Genomic DNA, 21,031 nt, shown 5'->3' on the forward strand with positions numbered 1-21,031 from the left:
ACTTGCTGGGAAGCCAGGCGGGGAGCCGGACAGCGTTCTCTGACCTGGACCTCGGGAGTCAATGCGTCCTGGTCCCGTCAATGATCTGGCGCCACCTAGCGACCACTTTTGCCATTCTCCCTGCAGCAGTGGACCCAAATTCTCAAACTTCAGTCCTCTTTTACATGGAAGCAGCTGTTGCTGCTCGATCCAACCCTAACTGTAGCTCTAATCCCAGTTCTCATCACAGTTGAGTTGGTTGGTTCAGCACAGTCTCTGCTGCCTTCAAGGAACCCCAATACGGAGGAGGATGTGGGACCAACCCTTGGGCCAGATGCTCCCTAAGGTCTGGAATTTAACCCTCTGTGCAAGCCAGTAAATTAGCTTATTGATATTTTTTGGATGTGGACAAAAGACAGTGTTGAATCAGAGGCAAATGGCTATATATTCTGTCACAAGCAGAAGCATGAGTGTCTCTTGGTGAAAGTTCCTCTGGCCACCAATATCCTAGATGGTAACTCTGAAGAGGCCAGGTGGGTGCTAGGTGGGCCATGGGCCTGTGTTGCAGTCAAGAAATACTGAACTTGGGAAAATGTATGTATTTACAGTGAACTATAAGCAAATCAGCTCCTTTTCCAAAGAGGATCAGTACTCCATCCTATAAGGATGCTCACTACAAGCACTACCCTGAGAAATAGCTCAGGTACAGATCAGACAGGGCCTTGCATTCTTGACATGCTCAGCAAGATTATTCAGGAAGCTCAAGGCCTGTGGCTGATTGTCTCTCCTAACAGCATGCTCCCAAATCCCTTCTGCTCCCACCTTTGTGCTAGGTCAACTTGCTGTCCAAATGGACTTGTAAATTGATCGTTTTCATTGATTGGAGCGGGACTGCATCAGAATGGTGCCGACACTTTGATCCTTGGTAACTCTTGTGGGTATGGGACACAGGATAAGGTCAGGTTTGTAGACTATATCACTTTGGCCCTCTGTGTGTATTGGAGTAGGGGTTGGATCTGTAAGTGCTGCCCCAGATCTACAGCAACCCAGAGTGATAGAGTTAGCAGCAAACAATAAAAGTGCCCTGGGCTCTGTGCCACCTGCCGGGTATGGGAGGAGGAATAGCACACCTAAATTCCATACATCAATGTCCTTTTCACTGGTCCTAGAAAGCTTCAGGTTGTTTCATCCAGCACCAAAAGGTCCAGTGAGCAAAGGAATTAAGTGGTGGGTCCTTCTGCTCTGGAGCCATTCTGCCAAGGCTTTGGATGAGAGGTTCACGGAGAGGGACCACATCCTTGGCTAGTGGGGTGCAGATGAGAAGATGGAAAATATGTGTAAAGATGTATAAATGCACACTGTCTTTGGCAGCTTGGTAAGTCAAACTAGCAGTGCCTTCCTGAAATAAAAGGACAGACAGAAGCACTAGGGAGTACAAACTACTAAAAAGCATCACTTGCAACATCCAAAGGAGGGCACAGGTGGGGTAATAGGCACCATGACACTTGTGGTGTCTGTTGGTGGGGCAGAAATAACACATGAATCCCTCCCATTTAGAGGCAGGGCTGGGGACTGAGCCCAGGGCCTTCACACTGAGCTACATCCCCAGCCCCTCCCCCTTTTTTACATTGGGATGGAGTCTTACTAAATTGTTAATTTGCCCAGGCTGGGCTTGAATTTGGGATCCTCCTGCCTCGGTCTCCCAGGGTACCAAAGTTACAGCCACGGCCACACTTGGCTCAGCCCTAGATTCCTGAAGAAATTCAGGATGATTCTCAAAGGATAACTGACATACACAAAGTCCAACTTAACCTTACTGGTGACGTATGCATAAATGAAAAGCAATTTTCTTGAAAGAAAAAAGAAAAAGACTTCCCCATCTCTTAGTACAGAGCTTGAAGATTTTCCTTTGTTCTAGGGAAATAGGAAAGGAATTACCTGATGGGCTCTAGGGGGCAATCCAAAGCCTCTGACAGAAATTTCTCTCTTGTGTGGTTCCTTCAGCAAAATGAGGCCAATCCACAGGCCCAAGCAGAACTCCGCCAATAATTTCTCCACAGCCCCTGATGAAATAGGTAACTGGAAGATGTTTACCTGATGTGATGCAATACCAAACACAGTTTGTGCCATTCCATTCTTAGAGTAGATCAACAAAACCCCCATAAGCACAGCACAAGACAGAGGCACTATGCTGCTGTCTTCAACTGGCGACAGCCTTTTCACACTACTGGGGGACTCCTAGGTGGCAACCAGCATCTCTCGAGCCCAGTAGATCATGATCATAGTGGTGTATTTAGTTCATAAAAGACCTGAACAAAAAGTTTAGGCCATTCCAACCTCTGAAAGTCAAACAATCTTAGATTGCGAAATATATAAATTGAGTTAGTTGGTTAGTTTTTGTTGGTGGTACTGGAGATTAAACCTGGGCTTTTTCGCTGAGCTACATCGTAAGTCCTTTTATATTTTTTATTTTGAGAGAGGATCTTGCGACATTTCCAAGGCTGGACCCAAACTTTCAATACTCCTGCCTCAGCCTCCCAGAATGCTGGGATTATAGGTGTGCACCACTACACCCAGTTTAACCTGATTTTTTTTTTAACCAGGGATCAAACTCAGGACCTTGTGCTTGCAAAGCAGGCAGCAGCACCACTAAGCTAAATCCCTGGCTTGATTTTTTTAATAAAATACATTTTCCACAAAGAATTGAACTAATGCTAGACCTAAATCAGGTACTGAAAACAACATATACCATCAAATCTATCCATTATAATTAAACCATATTGAATTTTAAGTGGCAAATACCTGGAGAGTCCCAGTAAAAATAGCATCAACTTTTACTCTGTTCCAGCAAAACAATCCTTTTGCAAAGGGGATTTTTTTTTTTTTTTAGACATAAGCCAAAGAGGTCAGGAAGTGGGAATGAGGAGACAACAGCAACAAGAAAACACCTGGGAATCGTCTAGATCCCAAGCCATAAATAGGGAGGCCTAGAAACAAATTGATTTATATTTCCAAATCTCCAAAAGCTCAAGAAATATAGCGTAGGCTTCCCCAATGGCAGTAAAAATGGAAGAGGTAAATAAGGATTGGTTGAAAGTCTAAGAGGCTCCTTAATTTCTCAGATTAGCTTCCCTCTCCTCCCCATTTCAAAACCTTTGCCAGCCCTCTTTCCTCCAAAATCCCAGAATGCTAAATGCCAGGCCTTCTTGCAGACCCTGCTCCAGACAGGAGCTCGGAAGAGCTTTCTCTGGGGGATTTCATCAATCCTAAAGGAAAAGGCCTAAAGATAAAAAGACATTGACAGTTCCCTAACTACATGACCAGCCAGCCCAACCTACAGCGATTGTTAAGTCAACACAGTCTTGTGTCATTCAAAGCTTCAAATGCTTTTATTGGTTTATGATAAAATTATTAAATAAAATAAAAATTTAGAGGCTGAGGATGTGACTCAGTGGTAGAGTGCTTGCCTAGCATGCATGAATCCCTGTGTTGGATCCCCAGCACTAAAGGATAAATTTTTTAACTAAGATGGAGTGGAAGCCATTAATGGAGCATGAAGTGAAATCAGGCCAATTGAACATCTAAAAATCTGAGAGCACTCAGGGTCAATGGACTTAGGGATGCTGATGCTATAGTTTAAATATCAAAAGTCCCCAAAAGACTCATGTATTAAAGGCATGATCCCCAATGTGGTACTGTGCAGAGAGGGCACCTAAAGAAGTAATTGGATCATGAAGGTAGTGATCTCATCAATAGATTAATCCATTGGAGAGTTCAGAGCTAAATGGACCTATTAGGGGGTGGGGCCTAATTGCATGAAGTACATCACTGGGTAGGGACATGGCTTTGAAGGTTATATACCGTCCCTGGCCCTTCCCTTGCCTTCTCTCCTCTCTTCTCTTCTCTTCTTTCTCCCCCTGCCCTCTCTCCTTCTCCCTCTCCCTTCTGGCTGCCATGAGGTGAGCAGCTCTCGTCCATCTTGATTTTTCTACCTTGGAACCAGCCAAATGTGGACTGAAACCAAGAGCCAAAGTAAATCTTTCCTTCCTTAAATTATTTTTCTCAGGTATTTTGCCACAGTGATAAAAAGCTGACTTAACACAGTAGGGTTGAGAGCTCTAGAGTAAAAACACAACAGAGGGTCACCCTCTGGAAGTAACCTCTTCAAATCCCAGCCTGAGTGCCCTTGGACCCAAAACCCCTGGAGCAAAAATGGGAAGCAAAGAGCATCTAAGTGAAACAAGCTGAGGCTGTCCTGGATGAGGAGTGACCTCAGATGCTGCCAGGGGATCTTCAGCTACCTCAACTAAGAGTTCACCGTTTCTTATATTCTAGTCACCAACATGGAGGGAGACGAGAACAAAGGAACCTTGAGGAGAGAAGACATGAGAGGGTACATGACCCATTCAAAAGAGGAAGGCTTAGCCGGACGTGGTGGTGGCTGTTGGTGGGGCAGAAATAACACATGAATCCCTCCCATTTAGAGGCAGGGCTGGGGATTGAACCCAGGCCCTTCACACTAAGCTACATCCCCAGCCCCCCCTCTTTTTTACTTTGGGGTGGAGTCCTGCTAAATTGCTAATTTGCCCAGGCTGGGCTTGAATTGGGATCCTCCTGCTCCCACCCATCACAGGCCTAAATGTAAAAATGTGAAGTCTTTTGAAAGCCTTTGATTTGAGAAAAGAAATCTCAGGCATCCTGCTTACTCAGGCCCACCTATCAAAGTGTTTCCCCACGTTCATCTAACCAGCACTCAGAAGCCATAGCAGTCATGGTCCAAGGGGACCTGGCTACTGCACACACTGGCAGCAGACTTTGAAGTTATCCACATAATGCTGATTTTGCAAGCATGCATAATGCAAGAATTACAGGGTCATGAAGGCTTCTACCCAGGTTTTGAAAGAAGGCCTGAAAGTACATGCCATGTGTGACTGACCATGTGTAAGTCCCAGTCGGGCTCCCTTGAAAAAGTAATGTGTGACACCATGGGTATGAGGCTGAAGTTGCACTGGAAACCCCAGGAAGGTGGAGATTTTAGGCATGTGAAATATAAACCAAGGAAAGCTGCAGGCAGTGCACAGAGCCAGCCCAAGAGAGAGGTAATGTGAGTGGCAACCAGCAACAGAGGTGAGGCCGGCTACACCCTGCAGAGATCACATCATGTCACCACATTCCCTGGATGCTGGATATGGAGATACAGGACTTAATGTTTACCCTGTTGGTTTTCTGTCCTACTTTAGTCCTGTTCCTTTCTATTCCCCTGTTCCTCCCTTTTGGAGTGGAATTGGTTAATGGTTAAATGATACCATTACATCTTGGAATTACATAAATTGCTTTTTTAATTTTACAGGAGTTCACAGATAATGGTTTGCTTTGAGTCCCAGAGGAAACTGAGCTTGGAGTATTGAACAGTGCTGTGACTACTGAGACTCTGGGAAAGGAAATAGTGCATTTTTTTTTGTTGTATGCAGTATAATTACATAATGTTAGGTAAAATTATGACTGTTGTTCTCTCGGTTAGATGTCAAGTTAACAATAGGTGGACTTGTGATGGTTAGTTAATCCTGACTGACTTGAGAGACACCTCGGAGATTTGTAAAAGACACTTTTAGGTGTATCTGGAAAGGTCATGGGGGATGACTTTGGAGGCCCGATCTGGTCCCTGGACCCTGGAAAGGTCATGGGGGATGACTTTGGAGGCCCGATCTGGTCCCTGGACCCTCCGTCTCTGGTGCTCTTCCCCTACTTTCTATTTCTTGGGTGCCATGGGTTGAGCAGCTTTCTGCTAGCATGCCCTTCTGCCATGATGCCTTGAACGTAGCTGGCCATAGACTGAAGCCATAAGCCAAAATAAGCCTCTCCTCCTTTAGGTTACTAGTATCAAGTATTTTGTCCCCAGAGAGAGGGAATTGTCTAATATACTGGCAAAGGAGTAGATGGCACAAAAAGATTGAGAATTCCACTGACTAGAGATACGGGGCAGGCAAAAAGCTCAGACTTTAAGAGAAATCACACCATTGTACAATATTTTCCATTCACCGGATGACTGGACACATTCAGTGCATTGGGGCGCTTCAGAGTTGGATTTTAATTTTCTTTTTACATTTATCTCTCCTTCCTGCCCACTTCTGCAATCACTTGTGCAAATTTTTTTTCTACCAATATGACCTCAATGACCTTCAAATGTGTCTGCTGCTGTTCTCTCTTTTTTTCTTTGCTCGTGTATCCATTGATCTGTTTGTGAGTTTGTTGATTGTCATCTTTCTGTCAAAACCTGGGATAAACACTGGGGACAGAGAAAGTAATCTGACACCATCCCTGCTCTTATGAAATTTGCCTACTACTTGCCAACAAAAATTCTGTTCCTCTCCACTATGCTGCATACCCACAACATTTCACAAGGCCTTTCCTGGTGCTATATCGGATTTCAGTTATTTCTCTGATAAAGCTCTGGTTAGCACTAAGTATTATACAAAAATGGTAGGACTTTCTAGATCATATTCTGTTATTGGATTTTGGTAAGTATGTGTCTTTGTTAATTTTGTCCTTAGATTTTAATAATTAGGCATAATTAGGTTTCATTGCCTTTTTCATTCTTGTAACTAAAAGACAGAAGGTTCCTTTTGTACTACCATAGAAATTTCCTGATTTGAGACAAACATTTTTGCTTTGAATGTATTCATTTTCTTTAAGCTTTCTACCATTTTTACCAAACTTCCCAGACTTTGGTCCTTTAATTCTTTGTTGTTGTTGTTGTTGTTGTACCAGGGATCAAATTTGGGACCTTGGATTTACAAGGCAGGCAGAAGAACCACTGAGCTAAATCCCTGGCCACTTTAATTCTTTATATCATTCACATTGTCCTGTTATATCCACTACTGAGGACCTGAAATGTTGCCTTTAATGAGCACAAGAGAGAATTCAGTCAGCCATTTTACCCACTCCTGAATATCCGGCCTCAAAAATTCTCCTAGATCTCCATATTTGCAGTGTCTTCATTCCCAATCTATCCCCATAACCAAGCCCAGATTCCCAGCCCTCTATTTCTAAGCAGTTGTTGACTGAGAACAATCCTTGTAGCAGTTTCTGTATCAGTCAGGATCATTTGTCACTAGGAAAACGTCAGTTCTGGCTTTGAAGAACAGATAAATGTATTTGTTGGCTGGTGTTCAGCGTCCACAGAAACTGACGAACACAGGCCCAGAATGGAGAGACACAGTGAAAAAGCACTAGTCCCATTAACACCCCGAAGCAGCCAGCAGGGGGCACCAGAAGCCACAGCATTGACCAGTGACATTGCCATGAGCTGAATTCCGTAGCTATGGCCGCCCCACTGCCTCAAGGAGCTGGGCTCAAGGTTGTCCACTGCACCTGCTTGTCTGTTTCCCTAAAACTTGACTCGGTGTTACAGAGAAGGAGCATCGGCTTGCTGAGCCTAAGCCATGTACACACTTGTTCTATTGCAAAGGATGCTGCACAAGAAAAAACCTGGCTTCCGTGATGGAAGGTTGGGATTCTGCAGGCACAATAAGAAGGAAAGGAGAGAAGTGAATGTTCCCCAAACAGAGTTTTAGCAGGATGAGTGTGGACACAGTGACATTCATACCCTAGCTAGGGTCTATGCAGGCCCAGGCTCTGGACGTTTTGAGAGCTTTACCAGAGGAAAGGGGTGAAGTGTGAGCTGACAATATCCAAACCAACTTTTAAGACTAAGGTGGGGTTACCACAATAACTGTCAGAATGATACACCCTAGGGGTCTGCCACTTGTCACACGCACCTAGAGTCCACTGGAATTCTTTTGCCAGAGGAATACAGAGTCCTGAGCTGTCTCTGCTCTCAGTTTTGTTTTGTTTTGGTAGGTTTTTTGTTTGGGGGGGGGGTTTGGTTTGGTTTTGTTTTTGTTTTTGTTTTGAGACAGGATCTCACTACATAGTTGAGACTGACCTGGAACTCACTATGTAGCCCAGGCTGGTCTTGAACTCACAGTGATCCTCCTGCCTCAGCCTCCTGAGTGCTGGGATTACAGGCGTGGGCCACCATGCCCGGCTCTCTGCTGTCAGTTTGAAGACCCTGTTGTAGACCACCTAATCACACTTCTTTCCAGCCTGGACCATGTGACCTTTTTTCTCACTGTTTAAGGAGGAGCCCGTCCTCACTCTCTCATTGGTCTGTGAGTTCACCTCCCCTGGGTAGAGGTCCAAGGACCAAAGAAAGACTGGTTTCCTGTGCAGATTTCCCCACTAGGTACAGCAGTAACAATGTTGCCTGTACTGTTGTCCCTGCCGTTCCTTCTGGGTCCAGCAGTCCAAGAGATTCCAGGAGCTGGTGAGTGAGCACAACAACGGGAATTGCTTGAGAATAGAGGGAGGGCAAAGAAAAAGATAGGGCAGGAGAAGGACTCCAGTATGGCTGGAGGTAACCGGTTTCCTGTAGTAATGTGTATGCACACCTGTCAACTAGTTCACCTCACGCTTCTGGAAGTATTTAGGGAGCCTCTGAACATATACTAAGTAAGAACTTAAAGAATCTGAACCTAAAACCCAGATTTTTAAAAAACTAAAACCCATAAAAGCAAAGATATCTGCCTGGGACCAAACAGCACAATGGAGCAGAATCCACACAGAGAGCTTCTTCTGCCCTCGTTCCTGGCGTCCTTCCCATAGATGGTCACACCTGTCTGCAGACGGTGGTGCAAAGTCAGGTTACCAGCATGGAGAATGTTAGAAGGAAATGCAAGCCCTCACCCCACAGTCAGACAGTGAGCACGGAAGGTGAGGGACTGAAGGATAAAACAGTGCCGGCTCAAGGAGCTCTAGAGTCAGTTCTAGGACAGGGAATGAAGCTGTCTGTGACAAACTAGCAAAAAGATGGAAGCTAGTGACTTCTAAACTGCCAGTTTAAAATCTGTGACTTGTGGGGCTGTGTAAAAATTAATCACATTTAGAACGTCAAGCACATTCCACACCAAAATCTGTATTAGCTGGGAATTTCCAGAGAATCAGAGTGCACAGATGATAGACAGAATCAATAATACAGTATGTTTAAATGTTTTAAGTATTACAGTGAGACATTACAATTAACACCCCTCAAATACTACCCCTCATGTCAAACACACTCATCCCATCACCCTTGCTACTTTCTGAAGCAGTTCTGGAAGTCTTCTTTCATGAGCATCTTTACTCACACTGTTTACTTACACTGCCTCAAGGCCTTGAATCAATTTAAAATGTTTACCTTTATTTAAAAGGCTATCTTTCCTCCAGCGAGGATGGTTGGCTCCTTTATCAAACATGAGGTAGCTGAGTGTGTCTGGTGTTGTTTCTGCATCTTCTAATCTATTCCATTGATCCTTGGGACTGTTTCTTTGCCAGTTCCATGCGGTTTTCATCACAGTGGCTTTGTAGCATAATTTGAAGTTGGGAATTGTGATACCCGCTCTTATGTCTATTTTGCCTAGAATGGTTTTTGCTATTCCGGGTCTCCTCTGATTCCAAATTAAATTTTTTAATTGTTTTCTGTTGTTCTGTGAACTATAATGTTGAGATTTCACTTGGGATTGCATTGACTCTGTATAGCAGTTCTGGAAGTATGGCCATTTTCACTATGTTGATTCTTCCTACCCAGGAGCAAGAGATATCTTTTCATCTTCTTATATCCTCTTCGATCTCTTTTTTCAGAGCTCTATAATTTTCAATGAAGAGGTCTTTTGTCTCCTTTGTTAGATTAATTCCTAGATATTTCATTTTGGGGGGTGTTATTGTAAAAGGAATTGTTTCCCTAATTTCTCTCTCAGTGAGTCTCTTATTTGTGTAAAAGAAGGCTATGGATTTTTTTAGTGTTGACCTTGTATCCAGCTACTTTGCTGAATCTGTCAATTAAGTCTCGAAGTCTTTCGGCAGAGTTTTTTGTGTCTTCAATGATGAGTATCACATCATCTGCAAACAGTAACAGTTTAACTTCTTCCTTTCCTATCTTTATTGCTTTTATTTTTTTCTCTTATCTAATTGCTGTTTCTAGAACTATATTGAACAGGAATGGTGATAGCAGCCATCCTTGTCTTCTTCCTGATTTTAGCATGAAGGTTTTCAGCTTTTGACCATTTAATATGATTTTGGCTGTTGGTTTTTCATACATAGCCCTTATCAAGTTGACATAAAGACCATCTATTCCAATATTCCGCAAGGTTTTTATCATGAATGGGTGTTGAATTTTGTTGAATACTTTTTCTGCTTCTATTGAGAGAATCATATGGTTTTTGTCCTTGACTCTGTTAATATAGTGTATTACATTTATTGATTTACATATGTTGCACTATCCTTGCACCTGAGATAAACCCAAGTTGGTCAGGGTGTATAATCTTCTTGATGATCTTCTGTATTCTTCTGTATGCCAGTATTTTACTGAGGCTTTTTGCATCTATGTTCGTGAGGGAGCTTGGCCTGTAGTTCTCTTTTTTGGTTGGGTCTTTCCCTGGTTTTGGAATCCAAATAACACTTGCTTCCAGGAATGAATTTGGAAGTATTACTTCCCTTTCAATTTCACTGAAAAGTTTACAGAGTAGTGGCAATAGTTCTTCTCTAAATGTCTTGTAGAATTCAGGAATGAAGTCATCAGGTCCTGGGCTTTTCCTTTTTGGTAAACTTTTAATTACATTTCCAATATCACTGATTATAATTGGGGTGTTTAGACTATTTATATCTTCTTTGTTCAACTTTGGCAATTCATATATATCTAGAAATCTGTCTTTCTTCTGTGTTTTCCATTTTATTAGTGTATGGGTTTTCAAAGTAAGTAATGATGATCCTCTGGATTACTGCTGGATCTGTTGTGACCACCATTTTAATTTCTAATTGCATGAATTTGAGCCTTTTCTTTCCTTTTTTTGATAAGGTTGGCTAAGGAATTGTCAATTTTATTTATTCTTTCCAAAAACCAATTCAATTCATTGATTTTTTTTGTATTGTTCTTTTACTCTCCATTTCATTGATTTCTGCTCTGATCTTTACAATTTCCTCCCTTGTATGAGCTTTGGGTTTTTCTTGATCTTCTTTTTCTAGAAGTTTAAGATTCACAATTAGGTTGTTTATTTGAGCTTTCTCTGTTTTCCTAGTGTGGGCATTCACTGCTATGAATTTCCCACATTAAACTGCTCTCATTGTGTCCCATAGATTCCTGCATGTTGTATTGGCATTGTCATTAAATTGTAAAAACTGTCTAATTTCTTCTTTAATTTCCTTTGTGACCCATTGGTTGTTCAGGAGAGTGTTATTCAATTTCCATGTGTTTGTGAACTTCTTACAGTTTTTTATGCTATTAATCTCCAGTTTAATTGCACTATGGTCTGATAACATACATGGGATAACTTCAACTTCTTTGCATTTACTTAAACATGTTTTATGAATTAGCATGTGATCTACTTTGGAGAATGACCTGCGTGCAGCTGAAAAGAATGTATATTCTAATTTTATGAGTTGGAACACTCTGTAGAGATCTATTAAGTCCATTTGTTCAAAAGCTTGGTTCAGTTCCAGTATTTTATTGCTCATTTTTAGTCTAGATGATCTATTTGTGACAGTGAGGTATTGAGACTCCCCCCACTACAATTGTATTAGTGTTTATTTGTTTTTTCACATCCCTATATATTTATTTTGTATAGTTGGGGCCATTAGTGTTGTTGCATATATATTTATGATTGTCATCTCTTCCTTTCAAATTGTTCCTTTTTCAAGGATGTAGTGACCTTCTTTGTCTCTCTTAATTAGTTTTGCATTGACATTTACTTTGTCTGCAAATTAAATACCTACCCCTTCTTTTTTCCAGGTTCCTGTATTGTCATGTTGTTTTCCTGTTGTTGGTTCTTTTTTTATTTTTCTCCCTCTCCCTTTAAATTCTTGTCTATTGAATTTGCTTTGTTGGGCTTCATGGAATTTTGACCTTCATTGTCTTTTTCTAGGATATTTTTTTAAATTGTTTGGAGTGCTGGTTTGGTATTCATGAAGTTTCTCAGGGGTTCTTTGAATGAAAGTATCTTATTTCTCCACCAATTTTGAAAGATGGTTCTGCAGGATACATCAGCCTAGGTTGGAGGTTGTTTTCTTTTAAAGCTTGAAATACCTCACTCCAGGCTCTCCTTGACTTGAGGGTTTGTGTTGAAAAGTCTGCTGTGATTCTGATGGGCTTTCTTTTGCATGTAATTTGTTTCTTTTCTCTAACTGCTTGTAGTATTTTGTACTTCTTTTGGGTTTCTGGGATCTTGACTACTATAAGTCTAGGTATATATATATTTTTTGTCATAACTAGTTGGAGTCCCATATGCCTCACTTGTCTGTACATCAAGTTCATTTGTTCTGTTTGGAAGGTTTTCTATCATTAATTCTATGAACAGTTTTTTTTACATCATTTGTGCTTTCTTCTGTTTTTTCATAGACCCCTGTCAATCTTATATTATTCTTCTTTGAGTCATCTAGGAGCTGTTGGATTGATTTCTCATGGTCCCTCACTATTTTTAAGAGATCTCTCTTTACACTGTCACTAACCACCATCCTGTGTTCCTATATCTGATAGTCTGTCTTCAAATTGGGTTAGTCTGCTATGTATACTTGCAATAGAGTTTTTAATCTCCTGGGTACCAGTTTGAATCTGTTTCATGGATTTCATTTCTTTCTTATGTTGGGCATTCATGGTTTCCATTTCTTTCCTTGCTTAGCATTCATGGTTTCCATTATGGTCCTGAACTCATCTATTTTAAATTAACTCAGGACATCCAGGCAGGCATGACAGGGCAGCTAAAGATACTCACAAAAGGGGACTTGCCATTCAACAGTTCAAGTCAGAACATTAATTCAAATATCCAAAAGGCAAATTCCTCAGAGTTCTGAGCCTATAAAATAATAATAAATTATCTACTCGATATATTATGGTGGACCAGGCACAGGGTATACATTCCTATTCCAAAAGAGAAGAATAGGCAAGTAGAAAGGAGTAACTGACTCAAAGAAAGGCCAAAATCCAACAGAGCAGACCTGAAATCCTAGAAGTACATGCCTGCCATCCTGTGCTGTTCTCCCCCTAGTAATGTGTGTGCGCTCCACCTAGTTTTGTTGGACACCACCCAGATGGGTGCTCTCTGGAACCTCCAGTTGACATTGGAACCTTTCCCTGGTGGGGGTGGCATGACTCTGGTTGTTCTCTCATTCTGAAGTCTCTACTGAGGCTTAACTGCCACATTGACTTAAATTTTAATCACATTTAACAACTAATTAGCAAGAATAATTTCAGTACTTGAACTAGGAATCTGCCATATGACCCCAATATTATTAATACCCAGGTGAGTTATATTGTGGACTAATTATGGGATTAAGTATCAAAATGTTCCATTCTTCCAGTTCTTACCTTTTTCCAAAATGCAAAGTACAGCTCTAGGAATTCTAACATCCATTCTAGTCTTACCCTGTGCTGATCTGTCTGGATCATTTTTTAGTTTTTCTAGTAATTCTCCTTCCCACACCTTCTAACTATATGTATATGTCAGGTTAAACTGGGCTATGCTTTAATGATAAATAAAATTTTAGTGATTTACCCAACAAATTTGGATTTCTCACTCATATCAAGGTCAGTGCAGATTGGGCAACTTTTATCTCCTTGGTAAGGTGACCAGGGGATCCAGACTTTTTGCATTTTGAGACTCTTCCAATTTATCCTGTGGCCTCCATACTCGTCATTTGCATTAGCTTCCCATCACTGGGTTTATTTTGGCTCATGGCTGCAGAGGTGTCAGTCCACAGTCATTTGGCCTCGTTGCCTTGGGACCAGTAATGAGGCAGCATGGCATGGTGAGGAGCAGTGGCAGAGGAAGCTATTCATCTCATGGAAGCCAGGAAGAAAAAAGAGAGAGGAAGTGCTAAGGGTCCCAAATTCCCTTTAAGGGCACATCCCCTGATGACATAACTTCCTGCATTCCACTAAGCCCCAATTGCTAAATGTTCCTCCACCTCCAACTCCCAATAGTTGGGAGTTGGCAACCAAGACTTTAGGCTGGCAACCAAGACTTTAATACATGGGCCTTGGGAGGTACTAATCCAGACCACAGCATCCCCTAAAAGGAGACAGTATCTCCTAAAAGGAGAGACAGAAGGGGTAAGCGAGCGCAGGGCCTTCGACCAGGAGAAAGACATCACTTCCCTTCCATTCACATTCCCTTTGCCAGAACTGGGTCACATGGTCCCAAAACATTCACAAGGAGGCTGAGAAATATTATCTTATGTGCCAGTCATAGGACACAATGTACTGAAGACACAGAATGATCTCTGAAAAGTCACCCCAGAGCAAATAGGGTGCTCTTTCACTCACACAGCCTAATGTGAGCTGGACAGTTGAATAGATAGAGCTGGAGAGGAAGAGGCCCAGAACTAGGTGTTCCATCGTATCCCTCTGCAATCCCAATGGTTTTTCCATGCCGGTACCTCCCCCTCAGAGTCTTCTTCTCTCTTGCAGGTCCTTATTCTCTGACCTTTCTCTACATAGGGCTGTCCAGGCCCAGTACAGCCCTCCCCAGATTTCAAGCCACTGCATTCCTCAATGACCAGGCCTTCTTCCGCTACAATAGTGACAGCAGGAGAGCAGAGCCCCTCGGACCATGGAGACAGATAAAAGTAATGGAAGACTGGGAGAAGGAGAGCCAACTGCAGAAAGCCAGGGAGGAAATCTTTCTGGAGGCCCTGAAAGACATCATGGACTATTACAAGGACAGAGAAGGTCAGTGAACTGTGGACCACTAGAGCGATCTTACCACAAGAGAGAGCCCACATGCATGAGTGAAAAAGGGTCAGGAGGATGGAACTATTCCCACCCCTAAAGAAGGAACAGGAGGAGCAAGTAGAAATGCACAGATAGATCTGTGTCCCCCACCCTACAGCACGCATGATTCCTCCTTCCCATGGCGTCCCTCACCTTCACCCCAGAATTCAGCTCACACAGGAAGTGAGGTCAGAATCACTTCCCATCCCTGCCACCTCTTGTTTCTTGCCTTCACACCCCCAGTCATCTGAGGCTGATCCCACTCCAGAAGGCATCAAGATTCACCAGTGGGTGGAGAGCAACCCAACCTTAGAATCAGTCAAAGCTAAGTTCATTTGGTGGCTCCACCAGTCATTACCTGTTCGATGCTTTGAAAGTTTAACTATATGATCAGACACTGCAAAAGCTGGAACATTAAAACTTATCTCTAAAAGAGTCTGTAAAACTTATGAACATAGATTCCATAAAGGATGTAACAGCCTGCTTGCTCTCACCTGCAGCCCTTTGGCATAGGACAGAGGCAGACAGTAATATCGGCTCAATTGAAATATGTTGAATAAATAGAAAGAAAGTATCTAGGGGCTGGGGATTTAGCTCAGTGGTTCTGCCATCTGCTTCACAAGTGCAAGGACCTGAGTTCAATCCCTGGTACCAAAAAGAAAAGAAAAGAAAGAAAGAAAGTATCTAGCACGAAGCATAGCCTGTATTGGGAGCTCCATAAGAGCTAGGTTCCAAACCACAAACTGCTAGAATTGCATGGAATCATAAAGTTTTTTCCATCCCATAAGGAGCAGACAAAAGGGTTTCATCTGTACTTGAGGTGACAGAGTAGGTGGCAGAACCAGAAAGATACAAGTTCTGTGTCCCTTGAAATTCACTACCTACTCCCTGCCCCAATGCAGTCAGTCTCAGGTATGGCGAACTGTTGATGTTAAATTATTATAGGATAAGAGTCCAGATGTAGGTTTCTGAGTACAAAAATGCCCATAAAGCTTCATGGAATCTGAAAGCTTTCAAAAGGAGGTAAGAGTTGTGTAGAAATCTTAAGTATATGGAATAGGAAAAATGGCCTGGGGTGGGTGTCAGAAGTAGGAGCAGGGAGGACACTGGTGCCTGAGAAGGACATTGGAAGAACTTTTTTTTTTTTTTTTTTTTGTAGGTTAGAATAGAAACACCAGGATACAAAAGATTTTCTCAACATGTGAAAATTTTTTTTTTTTTTTTTTTGGTATGGGGATCAAACTTGGGACCTTACACTTGCAAGGCAGGCGGTGAAACCACTGAGCTAAATCCCCAGCCCTTGGAAGAAATTGTGATTGGCTGAAATGGGAACATTAAAATGATCCAAGAGTGATGTGCACACCTGTAATCCCAGCACTGGGGGAGTCACAGGCAGAAAGGTCACAAGTCTGAGCCTAACTTGGGCAATTTAGTGACTTAGCAAGGTCCCGTCTCAAAATAGAAATTAAACAAGGGCTAGAAACATAGGTCAGTGCAAAAGCCCTGGGTTCGATCCTCAGTACCACAAAAACAAAATTTAAGTTAGTGATTACCATTAAAGAAGATGAAAAGATAAAGAGATGGGCACAGTGTGTTCAAAAATAATGGTATAGTAACTGACATTTATTGACCATTTACTATATACCAAGTATAGGTATTAACGCACCTAACTGCCCACAATAACCTCCTAAATAGTACGACTATGATGTCATGAGAAAGTAAAGCATAGAGTGATAAGGCTCGAGTTTCTGCGACAGGCCAGGTTGGGTGGTGAGAGATCTGGGATTTATGAGAAGCTCAGTTGAAAGCGATCAGAGCCTGTGCCAACAGACATTTTAGGATCAAGTAAACACTTACTTTGTAACCAAACTTACCTGCCCCAGAGAGATCAGTTTCTGAGACTTGTTGCTCATGGGCAAGGTTTTAGAGATTTGAAGTAAAAATACCAACCACCAGAAGCTGGGTGTAGTGGCACACACCGGTAATCCCAGCACTTGGGAGGCTGAGGCAGGAGGATCGCTGCAAATTCTAGGCCAGCCTGGACTACATAATAAATTCAAGTCCAGTGTAAACTGCACAGTGAGACCCTATCTCAAAATGAAGAAAGAACGGAGGGAGGAAGGGAGGGAAGAAGGAAGGAAGGAAGGAAGAGAAGGGAAAGGAAAGGAAGGAAGGAAGAGAGGGAGAACAAAAAAGAGGGAAATAATCAAATTATATTTACTTAAGTGGTGATATGAACTCTACTTAGAACTAAGAGAAGAAATCCCATAATCTATATGAAACCACAAATAATTTCTTTTGAATTTAGCAAAGCACTCCATTGCGGTTCCAATGAGTTCCTAAGACTGCACCATTTATTCAAACAAATAAGTGTCATTAAATGAGTGAATGCAAGCCAGGTGTGGTGGCGCACGCCTGTAATCCCAGCACTTGGGAGGCTGAGGCAGGAGGATCGCTGTGAGTTCAAGACCAGCCTGGGCTACATAGTGAGCTCCAAAAATGAGTGGATGCAGAAAGGTTAAAAATCATCCATAGTCTGTGTCGCTCTCAAGTTCCCTGGATGTGAAGAATGTATCTCATCTCAGCCTGACGTGAAATGCTAAGCCAAACAAGTTTGTCTCTGTCCGCTGTGTATCTGGCTAGTAACCTATTTGCCAAGATAAAGGGATCACATGATGAGGTTTCCAAAATCTTTCTTCTTATTCGGTTGCAAAGGAAAAAGAGCTGTACAGGAACAAAAGTTACTCAGCTGGAGATGGCACCAGGCTGACTAACTCCTTGTGGGATTGGGGGAGGCTTCAGGGTCTCACACCTTTCAGGGAATGTTTGGTTGTGAGATCCGGAATAACAGAAGCAGTAGAACCATCTGGAGATATGCCTACGATGGACAGGACTTCATCGAATTCAACAAAGAAATCCCAGCCTGGGTCCCCTTGCACCCAGCAGCTCAGAAAACCAAGCAGAAGTGGGAGGCAGAAAAAGCCTACCTGCAGCGGGCAAAGGCCTACCTGGAGGAGGAGTGCCCCAGGATGCTGCAGAGGTACCTGAACTACAGCAAGGCTCACCTAGATCGGCAAGGTACTCACTGCTTCCTGTGGTCTGTTCCCAGGACTGAGCTGAGGGAGGCCAAGGTGATCTCAGGATGGGAACTCAGAGGGACAGCTCAGGCTGCTCCCACCCACCAGGGGAAGTCCTTTAGTGGCCAGCTTTCCCTTCCTAAGATTCATTTTCCCCGCTGGGAGGACACGATATGGGATCCAAAATGAAAGCTCATTCATGTCGGGTGATATTCAATGGCAGATTTTGCTAATCCCCAACTGACAGACAAGGGAGCGAGGGGTCAGAGAGGTTAGCTTCACACTGTCCATAATAAATAGAATTGGGACTCACATTCCTTATTTGAGAACTCAAATGCAGTAGTCATTTCCGTCTACACCAATGCCTTTTATCTTGCTTGTGGAGAGAAGGCAGGTGTATAAAATGGCTATCCTGGATGAACAAGCAAGCATGAGCAGAACTGCATGCCAAAGGCTAAAGCTTTGACTAGAGAAGTAGAGAAAAGTAAGACTTGCAAATGATCCGGGAAGAGTTTGACTCAGGCAGACCTAAGGAGCTGGGCTGATATTCAGAAAAGAGAGGTGCAAAACCCACTGAGGTTCGGGGTTAAATAAGGAAGTGTGTGGAGCGTTCACAGTTTGTTGTCATCAAAAGTCAACCCACTGAGGGGTGGGTGCAGCAGGAAAGTAAGAATCCTGTGAACCAATACGAAAGGCTCAGGGAAAGGCTTTCCCCGGGCTTCCCAGAGATTTCTTGATGGAACCAATGCAGAGCTCAGAGCTCTGCAGATGGATGGCATCTAGAAAGCCAAGGTTGGAAGAAGCACAGGCAGGGACACAGCCACTTCAAGCTTTAATGTCCACACTTTATCCCTCCACAGATTCTCCCTCTGTGTCAATCACTGGCTACTCGGTTCCAAGAGGAAACAAGACACTCAAATGCCTGGCCTATGACTTCTACCCACAAGAAATTGGTCTGCGCTGGATCCAGGCTAGCAAAAAGCAGGAGTCTGAATCAAGGATACATGTTCTTCCCAGTGGGAATGGCACTTACCAGGCCTGGGTGGTGGTGGAAATCTCCCCTGAGGATAGAGGTCCCCACTACTGCCTTGTGGAGCACAGTGGACTGGCCCAGTCCCTCACGGTGCCATGGGAGGAGAAGCAGAAAGTTGGGGTTGAAGGCAATGTAAAGACTCAGTCTCAGTAGTCCCCCTTTCTGCCTGATATAGAGAAGTGAACTTTAGCATTCATTGCCAGTGGCCCCAGCAAGGTGCTAAGGAAGCAATGAAAATCTAGGTGGTGGGTTTGGAGACTGAAGACTTGAGCACCTGGCCCTGAGCTCACTCTCAGGGCCAAATTACCTTGCCTTATAAAACTCTCTGACATCTAATCTGTAAAATCTCACTCAAATTAATCCCCTTGTCTACCACAGCAGAAAAGCGTATTTCTAAACTATGAAATGCTGCAAAATGTCTGTTGGTTTTATTATTTCCACAAGCATTTGATGCATCTGAAATTCTTCATGTCCACTTGAAGCAATGTTTCAACCTTAGGCATCTTGAACTTGGGTACGTCAAGCATGAATTGAACATAATTCCTTGAGCATTGTTCAGGTGTCCATTTGTGGTGTCCATAGATGTATGCAAAGTCCCTCTGGAAACCCAAGCATCTTCTGTACCTCAGTTTCCCCGTAACTCCCTCTTTTCCCATGAGATAACCGCTCTCCACCCCATCTACTCAATCTTACCTATACGTGTTGGCTCTGGGATACACAGCCAGAGCTTGTGTGAGCGGCCCTTCTTCTTCAGCACACACTCCCAAGGAAGTAGGAATCCACCTTGAGGTTCTTGAACACCTTCCAAGTCCACTTTAGAATGTTTTAGTCACCCACTTCCAGATGACACCCAAAGACAACTTAACTCTGACACCTGATCTTAAGCCTTATCTACCTATGACTGTTGTTTCTCCTTTTCTCTGAGACAAGAACTTCTTTTGAATCCGATCCTCTGCTTCCCATTCTGGATGACTCCAAAATTAGTCCTTCACACTCAGCTGCTGACGGAAATCATTCCCAGTCTCCAGAATTCTGTGTCAACACCCTTATTTTTCTTGAAAGCCGAATCATAAAGATTATATCACTTTTGTTAATACTTTGACTCCAATTTAAAAATCAATGCAGAGAAATTATATATCTCATATACATGAAAACCATGTTCTTCTTTTCTGGAACAAAAAAAAGTTCTATTTGAACAGTAGAAAGCCATGGGGAAGAAAATTAAGTCAAGAAGGGAAAATATAGCCATTAATATTTCAAAATATGATAACATAGTGAACAAATAAAAAGTAATAGGTAAATAGGTAAACATTTTAGCTCAAAGAGGAAGCCAGAATCAACACAAGCAGACCAGGGCTGAAATATAAGATCTGGCTCAACCTGAGAGAGAGGTGTGGGTGGACAACATGGGAAAAAACTCAGAAGACCAAGTTCTGGCCAGTATGGGGGAGGAGGAGATGGACCTGGAGCTACTCAGACACCTGGAGAAAGCTTCCTGAAGGGGATCATATTTCAGGGGTGTAAGGCTTAAGGCAGAAGCTTTCCCTTAGCTACTTGAGAGGGTTAGAAGGGATTCAGACAACTTGACAAGCTTAATGAACTGAGGGTGAGGCTTGGCCCTGGGCATCGACTGGACACACCAAGAAGATAGATTTAGAGAACCAAATGTGGGTTCTTCCACAGCCACTTCCTGAACTCCAACAAAGCACCACTAACAGATTCTCTCCTATGAGTAGGACCAACTTCAAATGTAAATGTTAACATTATTTCCCCTTTGCTAGTGCAGTAGTAGCAAAGATGGGAAGAATTTCTCAATCAGATACCAAGATAAAATAACATCAGAATATATGTACAGAGCCGGTGTGGTGGTGACACCTGTAATCCCAGCACTTGGGAGGCTGAGGCAGGAGGATCACTGTGAGTTGGAGACCAGCCTGGGCTATATAGTGAGTTCTGGGTCAGTCTCAACTATACAGTGAGACCCTGTTGCAAAAAACCAAAAAAACAAAAAAATGTATGTACAGTCATCTCAATATAACCAAATAGCAACATAATATTAAGACTGTGGCCTTGGGTCAAATGTCTCCCTTGACACCATGAGGAGGGGCCCCCCAGCAGTTGCCCCCCAGCAATTCATAGGTCCCC

General features: G+C 42.9%; 1 protein-coding gene across 1 annotated transcript; it reads left to right on the forward strand.

Moving 5' to 3' along the window:
- Nucleotides 1-8,158: 8,158 nt before the first annotated feature.
- On the forward strand, nt 8,159-19,292 carry Azgp1 (alpha-2-glycoprotein 1, zinc-binding). The gene is made up of 4 exons (XM_010608868.2): nt 8,159-8,305; nt 14,474-14,734; nt 17,579-17,854; nt 18,714-19,292. The coding sequence occupies exons 1-4, from the start codon at nt 8,239-8,241 to the stop codon at nt 19,037-19,039; spliced, it is 930 nt and encodes a 309-aa protein (XP_010607170.1). The 5' UTR covers nt 8,159-8,238; the 3' UTR covers nt 19,040-19,292.
- Nucleotides 19,293-21,031: the final 1,739 nt, after the last annotated feature.

This window comes from Fukomys damarensis, unplaced genomic scaffold (assembly GCF_012274545.1).
Source record: "Fukomys damarensis isolate Sample0158 unplaced genomic scaffold, DMR_v1.0_HiC HiC_scaffold_17, whole genome shotgun sequence".
Taxonomy (NCBI): Eukaryota; Metazoa; Chordata; class Mammalia; order Rodentia; family Bathyergidae; genus Fukomys; species Fukomys damarensis.

Coding starts and splice junctions, on each gene's coding strand:
- Azgp1 (XM_010608868.2), top strand. CDS start 8,239: ATGTTGCCTGTACTGTTGTCCCTGCCGTTCCTTCTGGGTCCAGCAGTC. Junction 8,306..14,473: donor CCAAGAGATTCCAGGAGCTG/GTGAGTGAGCAC, acceptor TCTCTCTTGCAG/GTCCTTATTCTCTGACCTTT. Junction 14,735..17,578: donor CTATTACAAGGACAGAGAAG/GTCAGTGAACTG, acceptor GGGAGGCTTCAG/GGTCTCACACCTTTCAGGGA.